This window comes from Malaya genurostris, chromosome 3 (assembly GCF_030247185.1).
Source record: "Malaya genurostris strain Urasoe2022 chromosome 3, Malgen_1.1, whole genome shotgun sequence".
Taxonomy (NCBI): domain Eukaryota; kingdom Metazoa; phylum Arthropoda; class Insecta; order Diptera; family Culicidae; genus Malaya; species Malaya genurostris.
In genome coordinates this window covers 4,534,660-4,561,955 of record NC_080572.1, presented here as the reverse complement: position 1 = coordinate 4,561,955, position 27,296 = coordinate 4,534,660, and the positions used below count along the sequence as shown (strand labels likewise).

General features: G+C 37.8%; 4 protein-coding genes across 4 annotated transcripts; 2 read left to right on the top strand and 2 right to left on the bottom strand.

The window, feature by feature from the left end:
* The first annotated feature begins 1,186 nt into the window (after nucleotides 1-1,186).
* Nucleotides 1,187-2,964, top strand: LOC131437552 (beta-1,3-glucan-binding protein-like). The gene is made up of 3 exons (XM_058606971.1): nucleotides 1,187-1,945; nucleotides 2,005-2,311; nucleotides 2,366-2,964. The coding sequence occupies exons 1-3, from the start codon at nucleotides 1,187-1,189 to the stop codon at nucleotides 2,917-2,919; spliced, it is 1,620 nt and encodes a 539-aa protein (XP_058462954.1). The 3' UTR covers nucleotides 2,920-2,964.
* A 74-nt stretch (nucleotides 2,965-3,038) lies between these two features.
* LOC131437551 (tRNA (uracil-5-)-methyltransferase homolog A) lies at nucleotides 3,039-5,287 on the bottom strand. Its single transcript, XM_058606970.1, has 4 exons — nucleotides 4,989-5,287; nucleotides 3,617-4,931; nucleotides 3,248-3,558; nucleotides 3,039-3,190 (listed from the first exon to the last, which is right to left on the bottom strand). The coding sequence occupies exons 1-4, from the start codon at nucleotides 5,184-5,186 to the stop codon at nucleotides 3,155-3,157; spliced, it is 1,860 nt and encodes a 619-aa protein (XP_058462953.1). The 5' UTR covers nucleotides 5,187-5,287; the 3' UTR covers nucleotides 3,039-3,154.
* Nucleotides 5,288-8,585: 3,298 nt separating this feature from the next.
* Nucleotides 8,586-23,110, top strand: LOC131434894 (protein disulfide-isomerase). Its single transcript, XM_058602139.1, has 4 exons — nucleotides 8,586-8,737; nucleotides 8,905-9,098; nucleotides 20,961-22,231; nucleotides 22,293-23,110. The coding sequence occupies exons 2-4, from the start codon at nucleotides 8,939-8,941 to the stop codon at nucleotides 22,353-22,355; spliced, it is 1,494 nt and encodes a 497-aa protein (XP_058458122.1). The 5' UTR covers nucleotides 8,586-8,737; nucleotides 8,905-8,938; the 3' UTR covers nucleotides 22,356-23,110.
* Nucleotides 23,111-23,915: 805 nt separating this feature from the next.
* On the bottom strand, nucleotides 23,916-25,079 carry LOC131436793 (uncharacterized). Its single transcript, XM_058605709.1, has 2 exons — nucleotides 24,684-25,079; nucleotides 23,916-24,613 (listed from the first exon to the last, which is right to left on the bottom strand). Exons 1-2 carry the CDS (start codon nucleotides 24,735-24,737, stop codon nucleotides 23,963-23,965), a joined length of 705 nt encoding a protein of 234 aa, XP_058461692.1. The 5' UTR covers nucleotides 24,738-25,079; the 3' UTR covers nucleotides 23,916-23,962.
* Between the last annotated feature and the right edge of the window lie 2,217 nt (nucleotides 25,080-27,296).

Here is a 27,296-nt window from a genome sequence, read left to right as displayed (position 1 = left end):
AAACAGTGATAAATAGCTCTGAAATGGAACTCACTTAAGTTTCTCAGAGATGGTGAGGCTGATTTTCACAAATTTATCCTCAAACTTACATCAGAGGACTTTAAATAGTTTTAAATTTCATCCGGAATCGACTTCCGATTCCTACATGATATGGTGCCAGTAACAGGGCCTTGTAATTTATGGTCATTCAAACCTACATTGACTCTACCGGTTCTGGATGTATCGGAAATAGTGGTCCAATATTTCCAAATGGAGCTCACTTCGATTTTGCAGAGAAGGCTGCATACACAAAACTCGTGAATTTTAACCAGATCCGACTTCCAGTTCCGAAAACAAGATGATGAGGGCTTAATCTTTTGAACCGTCGCTCAAGCGTGACCATGCGAAAAACGGAGAAAGACTTCTAAATGTGGCTCTAGCATGTACACAAATTGAAAAGACTATACTATTTTATGATTTAATAAGATTATATATTTAAGTTCAAATGACAAAAAAACAGGAATAAATAAGTCAAAGACAAAAACCACTTACGGTGAAGCTCTAAACGGGTGAGCACCTTGTATCATGATTCATGTTAGTCCGGAGAAACTTCGAGTATTTCGTAAGAAAGAAAGGATTTTTATCCGTACTTAGACGACTCGACGCAGCCACACAGCGCGAATTTCGCTTATAGTCCATTGGACTATAAACGAAGATTAACTGGCAATATAGCCTAAGTTGCTGTGCCATCAAATCGGCTTCATCTCAAGCCAACCAGAAAAAGAAGAAGAGGAAGACAGACAAAAACATCAATTTGAACTAAAATGATTTGAAACCTAAAGCATAGCATATTATCAATAAATAGATAATAACTAAGAAGCATGGGGAAAAGCATTAGCAGTCTACCAATCTCATCGTAGCAGCGCAACGCATCAATTTCAGATGAGAGTATATGTATGCATTGCAAAATAAATACACTTCTGAGAAGTGCCATCAATTTCCCACGATTCAGTTGCTCTACTGATTATCTTACTAGAAGTGTATTAGGAAGATTCCCTCAATGAGGCACGCAATTTGGTTACTATTGAATTAATATAACTTATGACGAACATGAAGGCATGCTGCAGCTATAGCTACTAGAAAGGAAAATCCTGTTAAGTGTGAGTAATCTTCTACTCAGTATTACGTTTTGTCTGCTTGCCTAAACATGTACCGGTCACTCTATCAAAAAGTAATTTTTATTCTAATAATTAAAATAGTTTCAACGGGTTCTACGTTTGCCCGGCGAGCTCCACGTTATCGTCCACCGAAACCACACTTCGAAGTATTTCAGCCAAAAGGTCTCATCATTTGGATACCCGTCGAAAACGGTATCACGATATTCACATTTCACGGTAAACTTAACCAACGTTTCGAGGATGATTATGAGATTGGTCGATGGGCACAGACAATTACTCGACCCAAGGACGGACGGTTCATGATAGCGGATAGGAAGGCCGAACTAAATCCAGGAGATGTCATTTACTACAAAACCATTATAACGCACAATGGTGTAACGTATCGTGGAAATCACGGTGTTTATGAAATTAGCCGGTATAGTGGCACGACTCCTGGGGAAAATGGCGGAGGGAAGAAAACTACAACAGTAAGGACCACATTGCCACCATTTGTGTACAAAAACAACGAGCGGAGGACCAAAGGTGTAGACCCGGATACGGATGTGCCACTGGGACCTTTTGAATATGAGTCCAAAGAATTCTATTCGCCACCACCACTTATTCGTACTAGAACCATTATGACCCAGACAAGTGAAGAGGAGTTAGATTACAAAGAGTGCGATAAAGCACAAACTCTAGTAAATGGAAGGAAAGTATGTAGTGGAAAGTTAATATTCGAAGAAACATTCAATACGGAGTTCATAAACGGTCAAAAATGGCGAATTGAAAATCGATTCGCATCTGATCCGGTGAGGAAAAATACTGTTCACACGTAGTTATTTATTATAACCTATTTAAATACCTTCAGGACAATGAGTTCGTGGTTTACGCAGATTTCAAGGAGAACATTCAGGTACGCAATGGTAAATTGTTAATCAAACCAACGCTGTTTGAAAGCAAGTTTGGCCCTGGAACGACAAACACAAAATTCATGTTTGGTTCTGAATGTACCGGAGTGCAGAATTCACGTGATTGCATAAGGGATAGAAAAATAGATTTTGACATGATCCCACCGACACTATCATCGCAGATTTCCACGTATCATTCATTCAAATTCCTTTACGGAAAAATTTTGATCCGCGCTAAACTACCTAAAGGAGATTGGATATTTCCTCGTAAGTAATCTGCACCCAATTTGTTTGTCTGGTGTTAATTTCATTCCTTTTTAGAGTTGTACCTCCGCCCAAGTAACGAGTTTTACGGTCGCGATGAATACGCTTCTGGCCTAATGCGGGTGGCATTTGTTCCCGGTGGTCCAAGGCAGCGCAATCAACTGTCCGGAGGATTGATTCTTAATAACGCCGAACCACTTCGTTGTTCAAAAATGTGCACACTAACAAGACCGCGACAGTGGAGCGATGATTTTCATGAATATGGCCTTACGTGGAGTCCAAAAGGAATCTATATGGAAGTGAACAAAGAGGTCTACTGTCACATCGACCCAGAGGAAGGATTTTACCGGGAAATGATCACAAAACCACAAATAGCTAATCTATGGAAGCTGAGCGGAAATAAAATGGCTCCATTCGATAGAGAATTTTACATCAGTTTAGGAGTTGGTGTTGGGGGACACTACGATTTTCATCTGTTCCAAGATAAACCATGGAAGGACCTCTCCGTAAAAGCAATGCATTCATTTTGGAGTGCCAGAGACAGTTGGTATTCCACATGGGGTATGAATAGTACGCTACTGGTGGATTATATTAGAGTATATGCACTTTAAGTAAACTAGAATATAAACATACAACCTGTGATTATTGTAGGCATCAACCTGACGAAGGAGTTTTTTCGCAGTCGAAAAAAAAGAGGGGAGAACTGTGTTTTTAATTCTTACTTGTAAAATTAATTTCATTTGAAAGAAAATATGGTTCATTGAAACAATCCAATTAATTGACCAAATTTGAAACTTATGTATTGAATTAAACCTTTGATAGTTAAATATGACTTAAATAATGTTCCTACAAAGCTTCTTCAACATCCGATTTTGCTTCAACCTGTTTTTGGAAAGATACTTGAGATTGGTATAGTTATAAATAAGTTAAGCTTCTTGCCTGGGAATCGTCCAACGCATTTTCTTCGTTATCATTATTTGGCTGCTCTTCTGTTACTTCATCGGTCGGTTGTTCATGCGCTTCCTGTTCCGGATCACGCTCAAACACGATAACCAATTCAACGTGTGGTGAATGTGGAAACATGTCGACCGGTAAAGCCTTCCTGGCCACAAAAGGCGCACCTCGCATTGCTTTCGAACAAGGACGTATCAAATCGATCCAGTTCTTGATGGCACTTCGTGGCGAACAAGACACATAAACCAGACGATTCAATCCTTGGGCGTTCCGCAATTGTGTAATCGATCGAACATCTGCGATCAGAAATTAAAAAATCAAGGGATCACTTCTAGCACGTATGGTACAACTTACGTAGTCCGGCTCTTGGAGGGTCAACGATCGCGACTAAATTTTCTTCATTCTGAATTTTTGCTTTTTTGATCAAAGAAGTAATTAAATCATCAGCATTGCCACAGAAAAATTCACAATTCTTTATTTCATTCAATTCAGCATTATACTTAGCATCTTCAATGGCTTGGTCGATAATTTCGACTCCCAGAACTTGTTTACAATGTTTTGCAAAACATATTCCTATCGTTCCTGTTCCACAACAAATATCCAGAATAGATGTTTTATCGGTAGCTTCTGCCAAGTCTATTGCACATTTGTAAAGGACTTCGGCTCCAGGTGTGTTAATTTGAAAGAATGCTAACGGACTAATACGAAATTTGAGTCCAAGAATCGAATCCACAATGTGAGTTTCTCCATACAAATGTTCAATCTGATTCACATTATGACCTGGTTTGCACTTTTCTATTCGTTCAAAATATATCGAATTGATGCCGATTTCTTTGGCTCTCGCTGAGGTGAAGCACGAGACAATAGATTCCTGAAAAGCTTTCAGCTCTTCCGTATTAAGTGATTGCTGATGAATTCCCACAACAACCATTACCTCACCGGTAGAACTGGATGTTCTGATAGTCAACTGTCGGAAATGTCCCAAATATGTTTCCGGGCTGTATGCTTCATATTTTGACTGTTGAACATACTCTTCAAAAAGTTTCACGGTAGCCTTCATTTGATCCGAAATATTTTTCAAGTTCTCCGGCGATTCTACTTCAATGAATCCGTTGGAATAACTACCTACTCGAAAACCAACCCGTGTTTCGCCTTCCTCATTTTTTCCAACAGAAAACTCACACTTGTTTCGATATCCATTGACTTGAGGAGACTTTCGAATATCTTCCAACTTACAAGGCAAGCCATCGTATTTCTGACGTTGTTTTTCCACGTGACCCCTCAACGATGGACAGGTTTTCCAAATCAAACTACCGAAAGAGCTCAATATATTTCTCACTTCCGATTGTTTCTGCATAAGCTGATCCTCGTAACTGAGATGCGCTAAAGCAGTGACGGTTTCCTCTAGCGTTTTGCGTTTCTTTGCACTAATGGTTCCATGCACACCTGAAGCCTCATTCCGTCGTTTCACCAATGGATCTGGTGCCGGTTTGGCTTCGAATGCTTGAAGCGTTTTTCCTTTCCAAACGAACCCGTTGAGCGCTTTGATAGCAGTATGTCTTTCAATTTCATCGCGAAAGCAAACGAACAGAAATGGACATCCCGGACGTATAATTTTTATTTTGTTTGTAGCGAGGCCAAGTTTAATGTTCAGTAATTTTTTAAATTCCTAAATATACAAGATACATGACCAGTAAAATAAATATTGCTAACATTTTCAACTTACATGTATTCCATAGTGCTTAGGTAAATTTCTAACTTCAATTTTGAACCGCTCGGATGTGAAACCAGTAGCTGCAAGATAGGCATATTCGTTCTCCTTGACAGTAGCAGGATTCTTAGAACCCTCCACCGGTATCTGACACGAGTTGTCTACAAGTGTTTTCGGCTCATTAGATTCCTGTAATGTTGATTCAAGTTCCATAGTTTTCCTTTACTAGAAATAATGAAAACAAATCTATTCTAGACACAATCGCTAACCGCATGTATGTTTGATAAACAAACAAGAAATCAGAACCAGCGTTGCCAACTTTCCAGGCAAAAACACACTAACGAACCAGATCTTTTGCCAGATTTTACAAGTTTTCCCTTATTTTGTCATATCTCGGTTAATTTTTCAAAAGGGCGTATAAGCAAGTGACAGTTTCTCTTTAATCACTCTCTCTTCCGATTATTGTGATGTGATTAAAAAGATTTTCTTCGATATCACTAGTCTGTTTGAAAGTCGAAAGTTTCGGGTATCATTTCATGCAAAGAGTTTCTCTTTGTTTACTTTCTCTTCTATTAATTACCAAGCAGTTTCGTTCTAATAAGATGCACATAAATGGAGCGTCGTATTTTACACAAATTTTTATTCAAGAACATGTAAAATTGTGTGATTTGAAAATTACATGGCTTGAATACGAACGAAATAAAAAAACATAAGATCGTTCGCAGCAGCGCGACTTTAACCGAGAAACATTAGATCGATTGAACCACAGAGCTCATATCTGTACATTGAATAACTTATACATATAAATCCATACAGCGGCATTTGGTAATCGAGTGCAAATTACATTCGAAGCCTGTAAAATGCGAGTGGAATATTGCGTCATTTGAAAAATTAAGTAGTTGTGAATTGTATCGTTTATAGAATTCTGTCACATGTGAAATTTACAAACCAATAATCGATTCCACGTACATGAGAAGTCAAACATTGCTAAAAATGTTAAATATATTATCAACATAATTCCACAATTTGTTGCGACGATTCATTTTCAAATATTCTACAATCAGGCATCCCTGCAAGCAGCTGAACTGTGCTGACAAACGGGGGAACTAGTAAAAAAAACTTCAACATAGTAAATAGTTTGCGCAGTTGAATATAGGTGGAACTAGTGCCCATCGTAAATTTATTTTTAGAATTTACTCAGTGTTATGTCCGTTAGTCTGTGATAATACTAAGTTGGTATGCGATGCTCCCGCGCTGACCAAGGAAAAGGATTTGACAGTCAGCGCAGTTAGCGAGTGCCGTCGCTCTCAAGTGGAAAAATTTTATTTTAGATGACACTAAATGCAGTTTTGAGACTTTTGACATCAAAAAAAAATTTCGATTTTGGAAATTTCATGTACCACAATTACTTCGTTTGCAACCACACTGTTGTTCATCACATTGTAGACCTTAACGTCGTGCGACAATACGTAACAAAATTCACATCAGTCCTCGCACGTCGCACGTTCTTGATTAGTGTGAGGCACTGAAGGTGCTGTAATTATACACAAGTTAGGGCGAGTGTTGTCACCACTAAAATAATATAACGCACCACTAAAACAATCACATTTGTTTGGCAAACTGGTTTGGGTTAAACTTCAAAAAAGGCGTCATATGTCATCGATGAGTGTACGTTATTTGGCCGAAATTTGTTGGGTATAAATGTGCCACGCCAAGCTGCCGAGGTAACGCAGTCCGAGTCGTCCAAGCACTAATCAGAAAACCTGTAATCCAAGTGTTTTGGGCCGTTATTTATTTCAGCCTTTTAGAGTAGTCCCAGAACAAATCGTATCTAAAGAAAATATGCACAATTGTAAAATGAAACAGTATGTCTTTCTATTTTATGCTAAATGACATTATGCCAAACAAATTAATACCAATAAAAAGTTAAGCCTAACTAAATTCGGCCAAATAAATTTCGTGAATATTACCACCCACTCAGCAAGTGATAATATTTTGGTGGTCGTTGAGCGCTTATTGAGCGACATACTGCACGAAATAATCGTTCAGTTCGCAGGAACGGTTTGTTGTTGTTTTTTCTCTTGCTAAAATAGTGTGAGAAATAGGTGTTACCTTCATATAGGAAGAAAATATGTTGTTATTCTACGTGAAGTAGAAATATTGTACAGATATGTAGTGTTAATTTAACAAAATAAATGGAAAAAAAAACTTCGGAAACTCTCCAGTAAACTTGTCCAACGGGACTCCAACTCGTCATATTAAAAATGGTTCAACAATGGTCATCTGTCTGCCGGGTTTGTTGAACGAAAAAAAAAATGGCATTCGGTTCAACGGTCTGTTTCAAAATCGGCAAACGAAAGTCCCGTATTGGCCTCCCGTTGAACGATTGATTGGACGTTAATTGGACCAACGATCCAACGTATTGGAAGAACGAAGAACCACCGTTTTTTTTCTAAGAGGGCATGATATTCAACTTTTAGATTTTACACACATGATATAAAAGGCATAATTATTTTCGAGCAAGCCGCCCCGATCGAGTGTGCTTCGAAATTCGTTATATGGGTCGTATATTATGAAGAAAAACAAATTCGAACATGTAGTAAATGCTATTCTCGAATTTAAACATTAATTGCATGTCGATCTACACAGAGCCAGAAAAATTGACATAAGCATGTGCAAAGCAAGAAACATTTTTACTGCAAAAATGTAGAGTTTTCAATATTTATGCTTCACCATATCAGCGTTTATTTCGTTCAGTGTCGTTCAACAAACGCCCAACAAGATCTAACCGCTTTCTCTGTGGGAATGCGGATAACAGAATAAATTCACCGAAGAATTCACTCCATTATCAGAAGCAGAAAACAAACTCTTCGCACTTTTATGTCGTTTTTGCTTGAGAAAACTGAAACTGACCCAGGATAGTTTCATCAAACAAACACTTTTCACGTAACTGTTTTGATTTCGCCTTTAGCAATGGGGGTTTGCGCAAACCTGATACAAATATCAGGTTCGAAACTGACTCGATTTTCAGTTTAACAACATTGAAATCAGAGATGCCAGGTCATTTTTCTAAATAACTGTGATCAAGCCAAAAATTTGTCTGTGAAAATCTGTGCACGTTTCCCGTACCATAATAGCTGATCAGAATCATTTTGGCGAGCAAAAAATAAGGTCTCGCTACCAAACCGCTCTGTACCTTTTTACTCAACCGCTCTGTACTTTTTGGTGCTAAACTGTAATCGATTTCAAAAATCTGTGAAAATCAGTCTGTATTTTTTTCAGAAATCTGTGAAAATCTGTGCAGAAAGTTGAAGATCTGTGTTTTCCTGTGAACCTGGCATCCCTGGTTGAAACTACATTCAAAACTGGCTTCAAACAAACGGTTTGACAGCAGTTAGAGTGGAAACTGGGTTAGGTTTGGCATCAAGCGAAAACCACATTAGATAGTTTTTGTTTGTCGTGTATTGGTCCGTTAAACGGGGAAACGTTGACGTCAACTTATGACATGTTTATCAAAGCGAGACAGCATGCTACTAGTTTTGTCTTGCAAGACTTACTCCTTTAGAAAACACCGTTCACAACTGTCAAAACGACGTTGTGAGAGGTCGCTTCGGTACTTCGTTGATGTTAATATTCGGCCAATCGTGGCTTCACACGAACGTAAACTTGCCACGTCCAGGTTTTCCCGTTTTGTGGCAGTCATTAAACATCGAAAACGGTGTTCGCAAGTCGAAGTCTCGTTCAGTAGTCGGCTGGTCGTGAATGTAAGTAGTTGTAAATAGTATGGCAGCTTTTCTACAGTACACATATTAAATTTGTAAAGTATAAGTCCATTTCTGTTAGTGGATATGTTAGTGCTGTCGAAAACTAGTAACTAATTTGAACAGTGGATTCTAATTCATATATTTTCCATCCGGTACTTAACTTGCAGAGCATTAACGATAGGATTAGGAATACGATACAGTATGCGTGTAGCTACTTCGTTAGGTTTGGCCTTGTTTGTCGCCGGATGTGTTCTTGTGGCATCTGAGGTGGAAGTCAAAACTGAGGATGATGTGCTTGTGCTGACGAAGGACAATTTTCAAAAAGTGATCGACGAAAACGAGTTTGTTCTAGTGGAGTTTTGTGAGTATTATCGATTTCTAGAGTATTTCAAGTAACATTCTCCATCTTGAAAATTGGTATGACCGATATGGAATTCGCACCCTGTTCGGAAACCTTTTTCAGTCTTCATCGAAGATTCTAATAATCATTTTATATCCGAGTTCAATGAAAATTGCATTAACACAGGATTCAATGCATCAAAGAAAACGCCAACACATTCGATAAAAAGTGTTTTTTTGTACCGCTCCTTTCCTCATGGATAGCGCAGTTGCTTAATGTTTCGTTTTAACCAAAATGAATCCAGACTTCTTTAGCTTTGTGTATACGTGGAATTTTCTTGCTTCCATTTCTATACACGTTGATTGTCAAGTTATACATTGAAGATAGTTGTTTCTCACATCCACCAATGTCGAACGTTTTCTTAAGCAGATAAGAAACAAGAAAATTAAAATCAGTTCAAGCCTCTGGTGCCTTGTACAGGTGTTTGTTAAAATAACACTACCCTTTCAAGATTGACAATAAGCAAGAATTTGCAAAAATGATTCGGCGTTTTCCGGTATGTTAAATTTCATTCATTTTTTTTTGTCATGTATTGGTGAGAACATATCACGTACCTACACGCTGGACAAAGTAGGCTTGGCTAATTGCACTGTAGCGCGAACCGCAGTGAACTCCATGATTCAATATTTTTTTTACTAGGGTTCCTGTCCTATTGTACAAATTTCTCGCATGAAGTAAAATCTACAATAAAATTATTTAATTGATGCAACCAATAAATCTGAAGAAAATATACTCAAAACAATTACATTGTGATTAAGATATTTTGCTTTTTACTTGTGTGTATTAGTTTCAAATAAACAAGTTTTGTGTTGGAAAAGTCTGAAAAAACACGGTAACAAATGACCAAGTCAATTGGATTGACGGTATTGACAATACTTTGGATTGCAATATTTAACGCTTTCAGTTGCAATATTTAACGCTCTAAATGCTAGAATTTCTCGAAAAACGCGGAAACCAAGTTACCAAGCCAATTGAAATATTGGTGAGCAAGTAATTTGAAATTGAAATTTTTACATTAATCACGCTATAATTCCGGAAAAGGAAATCGGATCCAGATGAAGTTCAGTAATTTTGTAGAGAATCATAAGACCATTTATTTGAAATTAAGTTTGTAAAAATCGGTCACGCCATTTTTCAGAAAAGTTAGAACACATATTTTAATTTTTTGCAAATTTTACCCCATACTTCCAGAACCGGAAGACAGATCCAAAAAAAAAGTCCAGGAATTTTGGATGGAATCATAAAAAACTAATGACAAAAAAAACGTTACATACACACACAAACATTTTGCGTACTTGACGAACTGAGTCGAATGGTATATGCCACTCGGACCTCCGAATCTCGGTTCAAAAATTGGTTTTCACCGTGATTGCATAAGCTTTCTATATGAGAAAAGCAAAAAGTTCAAAATCCTATAGCAATACGGTTTATTATATGACTTAAATTGAAAAAAAATAACGATATGACAAAAAACAAGCATGTGTTGTTCGATGTTTAATAAAACTGATAGGAAATTAAAGAGTAGATATGTACAAACTAAAATTTTATTACTGAATCAGGGCAAAAAATGGTGAGAGATCGGTAATCATCTCGGCAAAATAATAATTACTGAGAATCTCGGCAATACCAAATTTGTTGACTGTCAATTATTGCCGAATTTGTCAGCAGTAGTTTTGCTGTTAGCTCGGCAAATTCGATTATGATCGAATAATGAACTGCCGTCATCAGGAATCGAACGTAGAAAGGATTTTTCTTTATCATTTTAGGAAATAAATATCACAAAAGCTAAGGTTGGGGAAACGGGGTGTTTTATTGATGCCCATTTCAATGGATTTTAATAATAATATATTTTAACGCATCTACCTGGAAATAAGAAGACTTTGTAAGAATTTATGAACAGAAGAGTTTTTTATTTCACTTATTTTTTCAAGAAATATAAGAATCTCTTACCTTCATCCAATATATATTGTTTTCCCGCTCCCAAGCACGTGGTGTTTTGCACATTCGACAAGAGACGTTAAATGACAAGTGTTTTACCGAGTTTCAGTAAAAGCTAACACACTGCTCGAAATCTCGGCAAACGGATTTTCTGATTTCGGTATATTTATTGTTTACTGACAAGCTCAGCGTAATATTTTTCCAAACTTCGGCAAAAGAACGCGCTTTACTGAGATATCAGAATATTATATTACCGAATTTCTGAAAAGAGCATATGGATTACTGAACAATCAGTAAAATGTCGTGTTGCCGATCTAATTCGGTATTTCATTATGCCGAGCTCAAGAATCTGTTTTAAGTGTGTAGCACGAACATTATGTTTAATTTATTAAAGTGTTACAAGTAACCTTACAAGCGTTACTGAAATATGTATTTTTGTTTTCATCGCTACCTTAATGTCAAAGTTACCGGGTAATTAAATTTTCTTATCATGGTAAGCGATACGCTTATCAAAAGTAAACAGTCATGTACATGCCGTATCACGATTTTCAGTTTACATGGTACTTGAAATCGCATTTCTGCCGAAAACAAAAATTGTCAACGTGTTCTTCACGTTCATGCTGAGATCATCAAAAAATATCTCAGAAATTTCTAGGTCCTGGTTCCTTACATCCGACAACAGTATCAATTTTTATCAATCAATGTTATCTCAGTAGGATAGACATTTTTTTTATGAAATCAGATTTTCGACTACATAATAAAATAACATAGCAGCCGGCTTTCTGTACATGCCGGCCTTTCTCTTCCTATCGCACCAAAAAAAACGGAATCGATGGTTGTCTGCTTTCTGCATTGACCGCAATTCGAGAAAAAACAGAATTTTAAATTGCTGTCAGCAGCACGTGGCTCATACAAACTCAACGAACCGATGCTTATTGGAGAAGGAACAATGACCATTTTCGGCCACTCACTCAAATGCTGTACAATGTGTAATCTGTACTTTGTTGCTGTAAGCCAGTACCAGATTCGTCGAAGCAACGTTAAGACTTGTCTACTAGAATAAAATTATTGTTAATGTTAGTATTTTTCATTTGCCTAAGACTGCATATTCTTGAACCATTTGGAAATGTAAACTGAAATGCGCTTTACAACTAGGTATCTAACTCATGAAATGTACTGTTTTAGACAACATGAAGCAAGCTTCCTCCATTCGTCCCACAATGCGGCAAACCGAGTAATAGATATACAGTTATCTTTCCCCTCTCGTATTTCTCTCATAGTCTTTATGCGTACTTCTACGTGTAGAACGTGTTCCAATGGTATGGGAAGAAATTGCTTCGTATAAATACATCTGTGCTTCGAAAGGGTGAGGCAAGACAAGCCATATTCAGTGAAATGACGTATTCGGATCGAGTGGAGGACCATGTTACGTTCAATGTTAAACGACGGGATAGAAATAAGAAAGCAACTAGTGAACACAGTATTTAAGAAAGGCAACTCGATAGCAGCAATATGTGATATTTTTTCAACATAAACTGAACTTATCACGCTCTCGTTTCATTCACTTATGAAATTTTTCAGTAAATTCCTCTGGACGTTGTCGTTAGAAGTCGATATAATAATATTTTTGCCATTGTTGAAAGGTTATGCAATTACTAAAAATATTTGAAGAGGCTATATACCAGGCTATATAGTGTCATATACCATTCGACTTAGTTCGTCGAGTACGCAAAATGTGTGTGTGTGTGTGTGTGTGTGTGTGTGTGTGTGTGTGTGTGTGTGTGTGTGTGTGTGTGTGTGTGTGTGTGTGTGTGTGTGTGTGTGTGTGTGTGTGTGTGTGTGTGTGTGTGTGTGTGTGTGTGTGTGTGTGTGTGTGTGTGAGAGAGAGAGAGAGAGAGAGAGAGAGAGTTTTGTCACTCAGTTTTTTCGGAGATGACTAAATCGACTTTCACAAACTTAGAATTTTAACAAACTTATATTCAAATGAAAGGTCTCACGGTCCCATACAAAGTTTCTGAATTTCATATCGATCCAGCTTCCGGTTCCCGAATTATAGGGTGATATGCACCAAAAATGTGAAAATAATGTCACTCGCATTTCTCGGAAATGGCTAAACCGATATTCACAAGCTTAAATTCAAATGGAAGGTTTTATGGTCCCATATAAAGCTCCTGAGTTTTATTTGGATTCAACTTCCGGTTCCGGAATTACATGGTGATATGCATAAAAAATTGTGAAAATAATGCAATTTCAGGAATACTTTGTTCATAAGCTACCTCTTTATATTGGCTAGTGATTTTCTCTAGTTTGCAGACCATGTGACTTGTAACCAAATAAGCCATTGATAGTCCAAATGACTTGCTGAATTTTATCCAAGTTCGACTACCGGTGTATTTTTTTTCCAAAATTCACAGAGAACCGTAAATAAATTTGTAGTTCATGTTAGTGTATGGTTGAATGAACCGAATGTCATTATGGCGGCATCCAGCTTTCGGTTCCGGAAGTACCGGCAATAATAATAAAATATGATAAAATGGAGCTCACTTCACTTTCATTCTGATTGAATAGATTTTCACTAACTTAAATTCAAATGTAGTGTATACAAATCTTCAAAACTATTTTCTAAACTTTTTTAAGTTGTAATATTTTGGGGATTTTCTGCTGTAATATGCAGGAGAAAATAAAAATGAGAAAGGCATCATTACACCACTAGGTAGATTAAAAAAGGTTTTTTTTATATGTTATTGCTTGTTTTTAAATATTATAAATTGAATGATAAACAGCCTAAAGGCTAATATCAAAGTGTAAGATCCGTCAATACTGTAAAACATAAATCGATATGTAAAATAAATAGTAGGAAAATGCTACTTAACTCGGACAGATCTGGGGTAAATAAATAAACAATTTTAATTAACCTGACACTCGAGCGGTTATTTTGATGTTGTGCTCAAGAGCATGGTTATTTTTGACAGATCGATGATTATTTTCCGACACTAAAAAAAATCTTGCCAATAAAATTCTAATATCAATTCTTTAGTTGAAATTATTCCCAGTGGAAAATAAACCCAAATAACTTTCCGTCCGTCAAACTTTGAAATGGACCGCAGTTTTAGTTAAATTTTACTACTCGACACAAAATAACCACTCAAGTGTCGAAATGGTTGTGGTTCACAGCCTAAGTGTTATTATCACTCGATGATTTGAGCAAGCTAAATTCCCGCGGATATGTAAACAATCCTACATTTGACCAATATTTAAAGATGGCGATCGTCGTCATGTTGTAAACTATTGTGGCATAATTAATCTTTCCGCATCATCGAAACTTTTCGAGATTATTGTGAGTAGTGCTATATTAGATCGAGCAAGGAATTATATATTATTCGATCAACATGGAATTATGCCAGGAAGATCAGTTGCAACAAATCTGCCAACATTTACTTCAATGTGTATTGCCAGCATGGAAGCTAAAGCTCAGATGGATGTCATTTACACGGATCTAAAAGCTGCTTTCGACAAAATTGACAACACAATACTTCTCAGCAAATTATCTCGTCTCGGATTTTCCGCCCATCTTATGTCCCTGTTGAGCTCTCATCTTTACGGGAGATTTTTACGAGTAAAATTGAGCAACACTTCATCATCACTTTTCTCTAACAAATCAGGAGTTCCCCAAGACAGTAATTTGGGACCTTTGCTTTTTGTATTATATTTCAATGATGTTTCATTTGCGTTGGGAACTGGTTGCAAACTGACATATGCAGACGACCTGAAATTGTACCTCGTTATTCGCACTGTGGAGGATTGTTCGCGCTTGCAAAATGCACTTGAATCGTTCGTAGATTGGTGCAGTTGAAACAAACTTATGATTGACGTCGCAAAATGTCAGGTGATCACGTTTCACCGTACTCCGAGGCCTGTTAAATTCGACTGTAACATTGATGGCTCAGTTTTGACTAGAGTTACCCAGGTTTGCGATTTAGGAATACTGCTAGATGAAAAATTATAATTTGATTTACAACGATTACGGATCACAAGCATCACGTCAATTGGGCTTTATCAGTAAAATCGCTAAGGATTTTAGAGATCCTCACTATTTGAAAGCTTTGTATTGGTCACTTGTTCGGCCTATTCTAGAGAATGTTTCTCTCTGCTTTCTGTTCGGAAGCATGGTTATTTTTGACAGATCGATTGTTATTTTCCGACACTGAAAAAATCTTGCATAGAAAATTCTAATATTAATTCTTTAGTTAAAAATATTTCCAGTGCAAAATAAACCCATATAACTTTCCATCCATAAAACTTTGAAATGGACCGCAGTTTTAGTTAAATTTAACTTCTCGACACAAAATAACCGCTTAAGTGTCAGATTTCAACCAAAAGTTAAAATTAACCGCGAAATGGTTTACAGCCTAAGCTGCGCGCGAATACATTACTGAAATTTATAATAACAAATATCCAACTCCCGTGATACTTGTGGAGTGCACAGTAGTATGTACGGGTGGCAAGTGACCGGGAAAAAGTCGAGAATTTCGTTTTACCGGGAAAAAGTTGGGAATTTTAGTGCAAATCCGGAAAAATTTTTACTAGTCCTAATCTTAGTAAATCATGATATTTTTTATTAAACAAATGAAAAGTTAAAGGTAATACTCCATTTTGTGTTTAAGTGAGAAGTCCAGTATAAGTTTTGAAACATCGTATTGTCCCACACAGGTTTTATGGTACACAATCCATTGGATATGGGGCCAACATCCCATGTTTCGTTCAACAATTGTAAGGGTTTGGCAGCAATTTTTAATAGATCAGAAAGCATTTCTTAGTTGTTATCAACAACAGCACATCGAACGGATGCTTTTGCTGGATTTCTGTTAAATTTCAGAATAAGTTTGCATAATATGATTGCAAAATAAATATCAGGTAACATGCTTAACAAAATTATGAAAAATTCTTAGGAGCCTGCATGTTTTTGAGTGGGCTAATGATTGTCCTAATTTCATCATAATTTGTCTCAGTAATGTCATCTTGAGACAATACTTGTGTTGTAATCTTGGTAGTGATTTCAATAGGATTCACAAAATTTAAAAAGCTGTCGACTTTGACCTTGTCCCTCCGTTTGCAAATGAGTATTTGATTTCCTTCTTTGGTTTCTGAGAGTTTGTGAAAAACTTTAGAAAGGTTTAAAAGATGGTTTGATTTGTTCAGTGAATGTTTAATGTTTAATTTATATTAAACATCATTACCTGTGGATTTCATAGTAGGATGCACAAGAATGCGGGTATTGATGTCGACGAACTTAGATCATTTCAGTCAATAGAGGCATAGATTGTTTTTTGTTTTTCCAGAGCGACAATAGTTCATTTTAAGAATTTTAGAAGGATTTTGTTCTGCTTCGCCAAAATTCAATTTTGAAGAATATCGTATATGTTGTTAGATGGAATCGGGAAGAGAATTGTTTCTTGTTTATTTTTAACCTAAGGTATCCTTTTTGTAGACTATACTAGGCCAATATAGTATAGGAATACACTAGAGATGGGCAATCCGTTCACGATCAGTTTAATGAGTTATTTCTCCTCGAAAAGTGAGTGAATTTGAGTTCTTTATTTAAAAATGATAGTTCTCTATATATAAATGAAAAAAAATCGAATTCTTTGAGGATGTTAGTTGCGTTTTTTGGAATGTTTGCTGGTTTGAGGAATCTGGTAGAAGTTACCCAAATTCGTGACCTTTGATAACGTATAAAAAGAAAATGATTGTTGGTAGAAATACATGCAAAAAGAACTCACTATTATTGAATCTGTAATCTCATATTATTTTCGAAGAAACATACAAAGTTTCTGGTTAAAACCGGGATAAAATAAATGATGTATAAAAAAGAAGAACGAAAGAACGGTTCAATAGAACTAATTTTTCCGGTATAACTATTAAGTTTTGAGCGATTCTTTGTAATGAACGGTTTTGCCCATCTCTAGAATACACTCCTAGTTTGAATCCTAAGGGTGTACTACAGCCTTAACAAGGCTTATTTAGTGGTAGTCTTACAAAAGACTGAATAGTTCGGATAATAACAGTTGAGTATTGGAATAGTAAGGATGATAGGCGGTCAGAAGCATACGATAACCCAGCCGTGGAATGGAGTGATTGAATATTGTAAAAGTTTTGTTGAATGCGTCCGACGAGGGCTGAAGAGAAGTAAGCCGAAACGTTATGCTGAACAAAAAACGTTAAGAACAGTGTTTCAAATCAACAAACAACCATAATTGAACAAAGTTGCGGTGACCAGCACAAAAAAAAAGAATAACAGTTTTAGTTTTAGTTATAAGGCTTTAAACTTAATTCTTTATTATTTGGCTTTCAAATGACTGATGATTTTTCTGGCTATCTAGAAAACACTAACAATAATCGAATTTGGGGTAAAAGCTGAACTTAAGAGAATTATTGAAGATAGCATGTCTGAATAAAATGTATTCATTTTTGGACAAAATTGCAAGAATGTTAATGCTGTATTCCTTCGTGAAATGCAAGACTTATTACTTTTATCATATCCGCTAGCCAGCTATGTTTCTTGTTTTAATCCTACTGTTACCTCAAATTAATTTGAAATAATCAAAAGATTGAGTTTTTATCTCGGAGAGCTAGTACATACGAATAACATTAGTAGCAAAGTAACAGACAAAATAAAGATGGAATACATTGAGCTGGGTGGAACTGTTGGTTCTAAAGATGAATATTTGGACAAATTGTGGATCAGGTTTTTAAACGGATTATTTAAATCTTAAATCCTTATACTCAAACAAAAACGTCTTGAAAGTCTTGTGGCTCAGCGTTTTGCTGATAATGCTATATGAAATGCTGGGAGTGTAATTAACAAAACAGAACCATTAAAAAACATATAATCGATACAAGCAGGCTGTCGAACCGAAGAAACAGTTTCTAATCAAGATTAGAGCTTACATTTTCACTTTGCAGATCTCCACCTGTACACCTTTTTCACAACCGGAAGTTGGATCCGGGTGAAATTCGTATGGGACCACAAGAAAATCGATTCAGCCATCTCTGAGAAAATTGATCGCTCAAAAACGTTACATACATAATTTCTAATATTTACGAACTGATTCGATTGGTTTATGACACTCAGTCCTCCAGGCCTTGGTTCCAAAATCGGTTTTCGCAGTGATTGCATAACTTATCTATATGAGAAAGCCAAGAACGACTTTTTCCCATTGTTATGTGCACTTGCCATAATGAATATTTCCTATTTCTAAATCGAAATACCCAAAAAATACTTTATTTCTTAACTCTCGATGTTCTTTTGGATATGGAATTTCTAGAAATATTAAAAAAAAAATACTAAACATAGGCGATATGAGCCTGTTCCAAAAACCGGGAATTTTTTGTCTCGCGCACCGGGAAAACCAAGAAATTGAAATCGGCAATTCACTTGCAACCCTACTAGTAACATCAAGGGTTGGACTAACATCCCTTGCCATTTCTTAGGCGATCTACATTCTACATAAGTACGCCGGTACTGATCAATGGATTCTCGGGTTCCCAGGAGATGTACATTGAATGATGATTTGCCAGTTCCAGGTCTGTGTCTGTGAGAAATGCTCTGTACATTTTCAGTTGATCCCGATCAGTAAAGGACTAGCACCAGAGGTGGTTGCTCAAACTCCAAGTTAATGACTAAATGAATGGTTCGAAATTTTGAACACACTTAACTCTGTAGTTCTTAGGCCTAGTCTAAGCTTGTAAAAATCAGCTGAACCATCTCGGAGAAAAGTGAATGAGTTCTGTTCAAGAGTTGTTCATCGCTATTTGCGGTACCGGATTTCGAGGACCAGTAAAGCTAAAGTCGGTCTGTATAGCCAACAACTTACACGACCTATACACAGTTTAGAGTCCAATGTAGAAGAATTTGCTTCCTATTTTTCCCCGGAACCGGGAGTCACTTCTGGAAAAAATCCACGAATCCCTTAAAGGACCCTGAGACATTCCATTCAAATTTAAATTTGAAATAATTGATTGAGCCATCTGAGTGAAAAAAAGCAAAGTGAGAAAGTTCTGTTTTAGAGTTTTTGGATCACTATTTCCGGTACTCTCGATTCCGGATTCCGGGGACCGAATTATTCGATGTGAGTGTGTGTGGTCGAGAACTTGCCAGGCGTGTGAACTAGAGGAATTTATTTAGTATTCTGGGAAATTAGCTCATCACATTCTTCTATAAAAGCAAACTATTTAATTTGCAGTTTTTTACTCACCAACCTGTAATTCCGTAACCGGAAGATAGATAAAAAAAAATCAAAAAATTCCTATGGGGTAAGAGTGCCTTTCATTTGAGCCTAAGTTTGTTAACATGGGTTTAGCCATCTCGAAGAAAAGTGAATGCATATTTTGTGCAATTTTACATTTCAATTCCGGAACCGCTGGGTTCGCACAAAAAAAATAGGAAACATTGTGGGAAAAGTGGGAAAATCCATTAATTATTGCTTGCCAAATGACTTAATGGCGGAATACATATCACTGTTCTAGCAACACCACTGTTGGTAACAGAAAAAAGTCTGATGCCTTCCACGCAGCCTATCTGGGTTTGAGTCCCAACCCCCGCAAATAAGGTCAGAAAGTTTTTATGGTCCGAAGAGTTTCTTCAAACAAACACTTTTAACGAAGCTGTTTTGGTTTCGCACATAGCAAAGGGGATCTTAGCAAACCTGACATAAAAACCAGGTTTGAAACTGACTCGATTTTCAGTTCAACAATGTTGAAGCTAGGTTCGAGACTAGCTTCAAACAAACGATTTGACAGCATTCGCATTCGTTCGAAAGTATATGTTCGTTGAATAGTCCAAATGATATCAAACATTGTTCATGACAACTTGAGTCTGTACCAGAACTGATGGTTTAAAGTTAGATTGGCGTTGTTCTTATGCATGCACAATGTTTGAAAGTGTGATTGATTCGAACGTAAACGGTAATTTGACATATTTTCGAACGTATCATATACGGCCGTAAACAAGAATGAGGGTGAATAACTCAAAAAACGGAACACACTTCGTTTTATCAGGGGCTGTTAAATAAAAGACCCTAGACCCTATGATCTCATAGGTTGCTCTGAAATTTTATCGGGATCCGACTTCCTATTCCGGAATCATTCAAATCCTTAATTGAAAACGACAATGCAAAATTCCTACAAATCTTTGGAACTGATCCAATAGATAGGGCTTGTTAGTTTATGACCATACAAATTTACTGGGCTATTTCGGAAATATTTTGTAATGAAAGATTTTATTTCGAATATTTTTTCTACAAAGTGTTTGTTGAAATCATATTCGTTTCAAATCCATGTGTTTTTTTTATGTCATGGCTCGATTCAAACAACGGGAAGAGTTTTCACTTTTTCAATAGGAATCTGCTGCCATTGAAACCACCGTCAAAACACATCACAAAACCCATGTCGACCGTCATGTCACAACATATCACGCGCTGGCTCCTTTATAACGTCTAGCCGACCAAGTGATGCAGTAAGTTACCATCATCCAGCGTAATTTAATATTTTGCATAAACGTAATTTGATAGGGACGATTTTGCATTCCGCTTCGACGCCTTTTTTGAGTCAAACCATTGGCGCTGTACAGCGAGATTTCAACCGGCAGGCACGAACTGCGGAAGTAAGGAATGGATCTTTCATGATACGAATGGAGCCTAGCAATCTTTTTTCCGTTTTTGATTATCTAAATAAAGCAATGATAATGCTAATGATGACGATCAGCCCCACTGATATATATTCAAACAACAAAAACAAAAATCCATAGTCTATTTCTTCCTTCCTTGCATATACATAAAAAGCGTTGTTTATAAATAGAAATCTAATTTTCCCATTTGTTCGAAACAGATGCACCATGGTGCGGGCACTGTAAAGCTCTAGCTCCTGAATATGCTAAAGCAGCAACGGCTCTGGCAGAGAAAAAATCCAGTATCAAATTGGGTAAAGTTGATGCCACCGAAGAGCAGGAATTAGCCGAAAAACACGGAGTACGAGGGTACCCGACGTTGAAGTTCTTCCGTAGCGGAACTCCCATTGAGTACAATGGAGGGCGTGAGAAGGATACCATCATATCTTGGTTGGAAAAAAAGACTGGCCCGTCAGCCAAGGAACTGGAAACGGTTGCGGACGTTGAAGCATTCCTAGAGGAGCTTAATGTTGCCGTTGTAGGTTTCTTCAAGGACCGTGAATCTGATGCTGCTAAGGCTTTCTTGGCTACCGCCAATGCCGTTGATGATTATGCTTTTGCCATCACGTCTAGTGATGAGGTATACGCCAAGTATGAAGCTAAGTGCGGTTCAGTCGTCTTGTTCAAGAAGTTTGATGAAGGCAAGGCAGTGTTTGAAGGCGACATTAGTGAGGACGCTCTCAAGAAATTCATCGCAGCTCAGGCTTTACCTTTGATTGTTGACTTTAGTCACGAAACCGCACAAAAGATTTTCGGAGGAGAAATAAAGAACCATTTACTCTTCTTTGTGTCGAAGGAAGCTGGACACATCGAAAAGTATATCGACCAAGCCAAGGAAGTAGCAAAGAAATACCGCGAAAAGATTCTGTTCGTCACCATTGATGCTGATCAAGAAGATCATCAGCGTATCCTAGAATTCTTTGGAATGAAGAAGGATGAAGTTCCATCTATGCGTATTATTCACCTGGAAGAAGATATGGCAAAGTACAAACCTGAAAGCAATGATTTATCGGCTGAAAAGATTGAAGAATTTGTCAAGAAGTTCTTCGAAGGCAAAGTTAAGCAGCATCTGTTGACCCAAGAATTACCTGATGATTGGGACAAAAATCCGGTCAAGGTGTTGGTATCAACTAAATTCGATGAGGTTGCCCTCGATGCCAATAAAGACGTTTTAGTAGAGTTTTATGCCCCATGGTGCGGACATTGCAAACAACTTGCTCCGATCTACGACAAACTGGGTGAAAAATATGCTGATTCTGAATCGATTATCATTGCCAAAATGGATGCCACCGCCAACGAACTGGAACACACGAAGATCAGCTCATTCCCAACCATTTATCTGTATCGAAAGGGTGACAATCAGAAGGTTGAGTTCCGAGGAGAACGTACCCTTGAAGGATTTGTTGATTTCCTGGAAGGCAAACAGCCTGGGGTAGGTCAAACAAAAGTTCATTATTTTGTTATCAAATACATCACCACATTTTTACTTACAGGATGATGTGAAAGAGGAATCCGATGAAGAAGAAGAAGAGAAGCCTGGCAAGGATGAGTTGTAAATCTGTAGAGAGAATGTATGTAGTATGACAATTGCAAATATTAAAATACACGGATAGGAACACCTTCAAAAAGTGAAACAAAAACGTAATTCGTGCAGAATCCATATAACAACAAACTTCACTCTAAGAGACCTACAAAAATCGGAGTTACCATCATCCGAACATTGTAAAATAGTCATGATCGAACCCTTCCCTTTCCTTTTCTGTTAGGTAAAGGTGATAGAGTAGAAATTTAAATTTGCAAGAGACTGTTTTTATTTAGTAATTTGTGCTGTCGGGATAACCAAATACCAGCTATAAAGATGCATGCATAAAGGAATGGCCTTTCCCAGTTGTGTCGTACAAAACAAGGCGCATAAATGGTTCTAAAATGAAACTTGGGTGAAAAGAGATGCATTTTTAAATGTTATATTAACATTAAAGAATAAAACAAATAAAGAATGAAAGAGTATAAAAATGGTTTTTAGCCTTCCAAAAATCAGCAACACTAAAGGTTTAATTTCGTTTTGATAGTGTATCGAAACATGAATTGTTTGATATCTTCCCACGGTTTGCATTGTTGGCATTTATTCAGATCTTCGAAAGGCTCAGCACAAACACAGTACAATTCTAAAATATTAGTTACTTGTTCTTATACCAGGTTTGATGTCCAGTTGATGAAGCCAACGAGTTTGATGATCTTCTAAACGAGTTGTAAATTGGTTAACATTTATCAAAGATTGATTTTGAAAGGAAAATAAAGTCATTGAAAAATTTATTTGCGTTTAAATTCACAGCAACTTGCATTGAAATGTCTGTGGCTATGTGTCAACATTCTGTTCCGTGAACCTATGCCGGTCCCATCGATTGCCAATCATTTTTATTCAAATTCGAAACCCTCCCTACATTAGAGATGTCCCGGGTTGGCGGTTCAATGCATAAGACGCTGGTCTTACAAGCCAGTTGTCGTATGTTCGAGCCCCGACCTGGAAGGATTCTTAGTGTCAGTAGGATCCGTAGTACTAGCACATGCAATGATTCTGTACACTAAGAATCGGCTACGAAGTCTGTTGAAACAGAAAGGGCAGCAGCAGGCCGTTCTATTTTGTTGGTCGTTGAGCGCATGTTGAACGACATACTGCACGATATATTCGAAAAATAGTGTCAAAATGAGGTGTTACCTTTCTATAGAAATAAGATTTGTTGTTATTTTACGTGAAGTAGAAAAATTGTACCGGTATGTAGTGTTAGTTTAAAAAAAGTAAGTGGAAAAAACTTCAGAAATTCTCCAGTAAAACTAGTTCAATGGGGCTCCAACTCCTCGGCAAACGAAGGTCCCGTGTTGGCCTCCCGTAGAACGAATGATTGGACGGTCATTGGACCAATGATCCAACGAAGGACCACCGTTAAATATTTTTTTCTAAGAGAGACTCCTGAAGAACACAAAAATTTTGGTAGAGAGAGAAAATAAACCTGTATAATTGTATAACTCAGTACTGGGACTGCGGTTTTCGCAAGAGTGAAAACACAACTTAGCGTCCGTTCTTCACAAGGGTTAACTTTATTCTGTTTTATTCATTACAACAATGTTGTCAGGTAAAAATTAAAAGTAATTCAAGCAAGAAAATTCATAGATAAAAATCATATAATAGCTCAACAGATGGTAGCAATGCAATTTTAGTTACGGCTCGTTTGAATTCATTAGCAGTGGTTCGAACAGTAATCACTCGAACGGCCGTATCCTCCCCAGGATGTAATTTCACAATTCTTCCTAACCGCCACTGCTGCGAGGGTAAGTTTTCGTAGACCAACAGCACTGGTGCTCCAACCTTGAACTCCTTTAGTGTACCGTGCCATTTCTGACGAGTCTGCAATTGACGTAAATACTCCCTTGACCACCTAGTCCAGAAATGCTGCTGCATTCGTTGGATATGTTCCCATCGTTTTAATCGATTGATCTTCTCGGACGTATAGGAAGGTTCTGGTATAGCAACCGCTGATCTCCCAATCAAAAAATGTTGAATACCGAAATCATTCGGATCCTCCGACATCGCGCAAAGGGAACGTGAGTTCAAAATCGCTTCTGTTTGAGTAAGGAAAGTGTTCATTTCTTCTGTAGTCATTCGTGTTTCTCGAACAATCCTTTTCATGTGATGCTTGAGCGATTTTACACCTGCCTCCCAGATCCCAGCAAAGTGAGGGCTTATGGGAGGAATTAAATGCCAAGTGATTCCCTTCACAGCACAAAATTCATCCATCCTCTCTAGATGGTGCTGGTCCTTAAACAAATTATTCAACGCAGCACGCTGATGTCAGGTTTGAAACTAATTCAAAATTAATCGCCTTTACCGTCATGCAGACAAAGACGACTACGTAAGCCTTAAATGATTTCGTACTTCGCATTTGAGGTTCCAACAGAAACGGCCCAGCATAATCAACACCAAACTTAGAAAACACCGCTGAAGAATTCACACGAGACGCCGAAAGATTACTGGGTGCCGATAATGGGTTGGTGGTTGGTGTGGTATCCTGAATTATGTGATATCCACATTGAGTATGATTGGGTTAGCGTGTAGCAGTGGGCCAGAGTGCGTAAGGACGGTGGCTTGCGTTGAGCCAGAGGCCGCGAACGAGTGTCTGTGATATATGAGTGGATATCCGCGGAAAGGAGAATATCACATTGGCGATCCTGCCATGATAAACTGAACTGGAGAATCTTAAATTCATTTTCATCGTAAGTATAATTAAGACGATTTACAAACGACGAGAAAGCCGAACAAAAAGAAAGAACGATGGTAAGCTTTTTTTTCAAGTGTTGCCAGAAATGCGCAATGAGCAAGCCAAGTTCAGCTCATGGCAAATAGAATTAAAAATAATCAACAACAAAAAAACACAAGAAAACGATAAGAGATGCGTTGGGTTAAGCAAATAACCAACATGGAGTACATTGCACCGAGTAAAGCTCATGGTCAATGTTGAATAGTAAACAAAAAAAAACAGATTGTTGCGTCGGGTTAAGCCCATGGCCAACATAAAGTTCATTGAACCGAGTTTAGCACATGGTCAATATTAAAAAAAAAAAAGAATAACTGTTGCGTCGGGTTAAGCCCATGACCAACATGAAGTATATTGCACCGAGTTAAGCTCATGGTCAATATTGAATAATTATAAGAGAAATTGTTGCGTCGGGTACAGCCCATGGCCAACATGCAGTTCATTGCACCGAGTTAAACTCATGGTCAATATTGGAAAATTCAAATCACAAAGAATTGAGTTCAACTCAGAGTTCAGAAACGTGCGAAACAGGACAAAAGCAAAAAAACTGTCAACACTGCTTTGTAATACATATGGTTGATTGAAATGTGAACGAGATAGAGTAGCAGCTGATGTCCTTTGGATAACTTTCGGTAACGAAAAACACACATGTTTGTTCCGTATACAAAGAAAGTAGTATAAACTGCTTCCGTATACGTTACATACACGTGAAATTTATAAATTGATTAGAATATGGCAACAGAGGCATTTTGTGCGAGAGTGATTTGGTTTTCGAAGCATGGCCATGCTGGTGTTCAGTAATGTGAGTGTCTAGCGTTATTGAGTGCTTGAGGATTCAAGTAACGTGTGCGAACGAAAGAGTTTCACCCGCTGCTACTCGCACTCGTTCTTATGTTTGGTGCAATTTATCGAGAGGAGCGCAGGACGGTTGCTGTTTTCATTCGGTGCTTCTAGAGCATGTACATAAGCTGTTTGTGCGCGGTGGTGCCATTTTCGTATATATTATGGACAACCACAGATTCTGTAATCCAATATGCTACACATATTTTGTGCCACAGATCGCTTTTTTTTTCATGTGAAGAGTTTGCAACTTATTGCAGAGAGCGTACGCAAGAATAAATATAATTTGGGTTCTGAAGTGTCGAGTTTTTCTGCAGAAATTTTTGAATTTTTTTTTCTGGTAAAGCAGAAAAGGGTTGAAGGATTGAAGTATAAATGGAGGCAGATGTTGAAGACTGGCATTGACAGCTTATAAGACAGATAACCGCGGTTAGCCTCAATCAAAACCACTGTTAGGTCTCTGTAGGTAGACTACAAATATATCTCGGTAATTACACTTGTTAATAACTGATATTTATTAATTCTGTTGTTGATGGGGATAATGTGGTATCCTGAAATATGTGATATCTGTGATATTCTCCTTTCCGCAGATATCCACTTATATTCTATACACCCGCTCGCGGCCTCTGACACAACACAACGCATGCCACCGTCATTCCGCACTGTCACCCACTGCTACACGTTCACCCAATCATACTCAATGAGGATACCACATAATTCAGGATACCACAATATCCACATTGAGTATGATTGGGTTAGCGTGTAGCAGTGGGTGACAGTGCGTAAGGACGGTGGCTTGCGTTGAGTCAGAGGCCGCGAACGAGTGTCTGGAATATAAGTGGATATCCGCGGAAAGGAGAATATCACAGTTGGCACACTTTAGACATCAGGAAATAATTCTCCTGATAGCTGATTTAGCTCGCAGTGGCCAGTACCGTTCGCGTACGATCGCTGAAGACCAAGATCGAGAAGTGATGGAACAGCTGTACCGCGTAAATGACACACGGAAATTCTATGAGAAAGTGAACCGCTCACGTAGAGGCTACACGCCACAGGCCGAGATACCAATGGTAACCTTCTCACGAACGAACGTGAGATGATCGACAGGTGGAAGCAGTACTATGACGAGCATCTGAATGGCGGAGCACAAGATACAGAGAACGGTACAGGAATCAATCTGGGTGCACGCTCAGCCGACGACAGATTCCCAGCACCTGATCCGTCGAAGATAAGTGAGGAGATCGGCAAGCTGAGGAACAATAAAGCCGCGGGTAATGACCAGTTACCAGGCGAGCTGCTCAAACATGGAGGAGAAGCACTGGCTAGAGCGCTGCACTGGATGATTTC

What these genes read in the sequence shown, in the direction of transcription:
- LOC131434894 (XM_058602139.1), top strand. Translation starts at nt 8,939, where the DNA reads ATGCGTGTAGCTACTTCGTTAGGTTTGGCCTTGTTTGTCGCCGGATGT. An exon ending in GTTTGTTCTAGTGGAGTTTT is followed by an intron (nt 9,099 to 20,960) that starts GTGAGTATTATC and finishes TGTTCGAAACAG; the next exon opens with ATGCACCATGGTGCGGGCAC. An exon ending in TGGAAGGCAAACAGCCTGGG is followed by an intron (nt 22,232 to 22,292) that starts GTAGGTCAAACA and finishes TTTTACTTACAG; the next exon opens with GATGATGTGAAAGAGGAATC.
- LOC131437552 (XM_058606971.1), top strand. Translation starts at nt 1,187, where the DNA reads ATGTACCGGTCACTCTATCAAAAAGTAATTTTTATTCTAATAATTAAA. An exon ending in ATCGATTCGCATCTGATCCG is followed by an intron (nt 1,946 to 2,004) that starts GTGAGGAAAAAT and finishes AAATACCTTCAG; the next exon opens with GACAATGAGTTCGTGGTTTA. An exon ending in AGGAGATTGGATATTTCCTC is followed by an intron (nt 2,312 to 2,365) that starts GTAAGTAATCTG and finishes ATTCCTTTTTAG; the next exon opens with AGTTGTACCTCCGCCCAAGT.
- LOC131436793 (XM_058605709.1), bottom strand. Translation starts at nt 24,737, where the DNA reads ATGCGAAGTACGAAATCATTTAAGGCTTACGTAGTCGTCTTTGTCTGC. An exon ending in TCGTCTTTGTCTGCATGACG is followed by an intron (nt 24,614 to 24,683) that starts GTAAAGGCGATT and finishes AATTTGTTTAAG; the next exon opens with GACCAGCACCATCTAGAGAG.
- LOC131437551 (XM_058606970.1), bottom strand. Translation starts at nt 5,186, where the DNA reads ATGGAACTTGAATCAACATTACAGGAATCTAATGAGCCGAAAACACTT. An exon ending in CTAAGCACTATGGAATACAT is followed by an intron (nt 4,932 to 4,988) that starts GTAAGTTGAAAA and finishes TTGTATATTTAG; the next exon opens with GAATTTAAAAAATTACTGAA. An exon ending in CCCTCCAAGAGCCGGACTAC is followed by an intron (nt 3,559 to 3,616) that starts GTAAGTTGTACC and finishes TTCTGATCGCAG; the next exon opens with ATGTTCGATCGATTACACAA.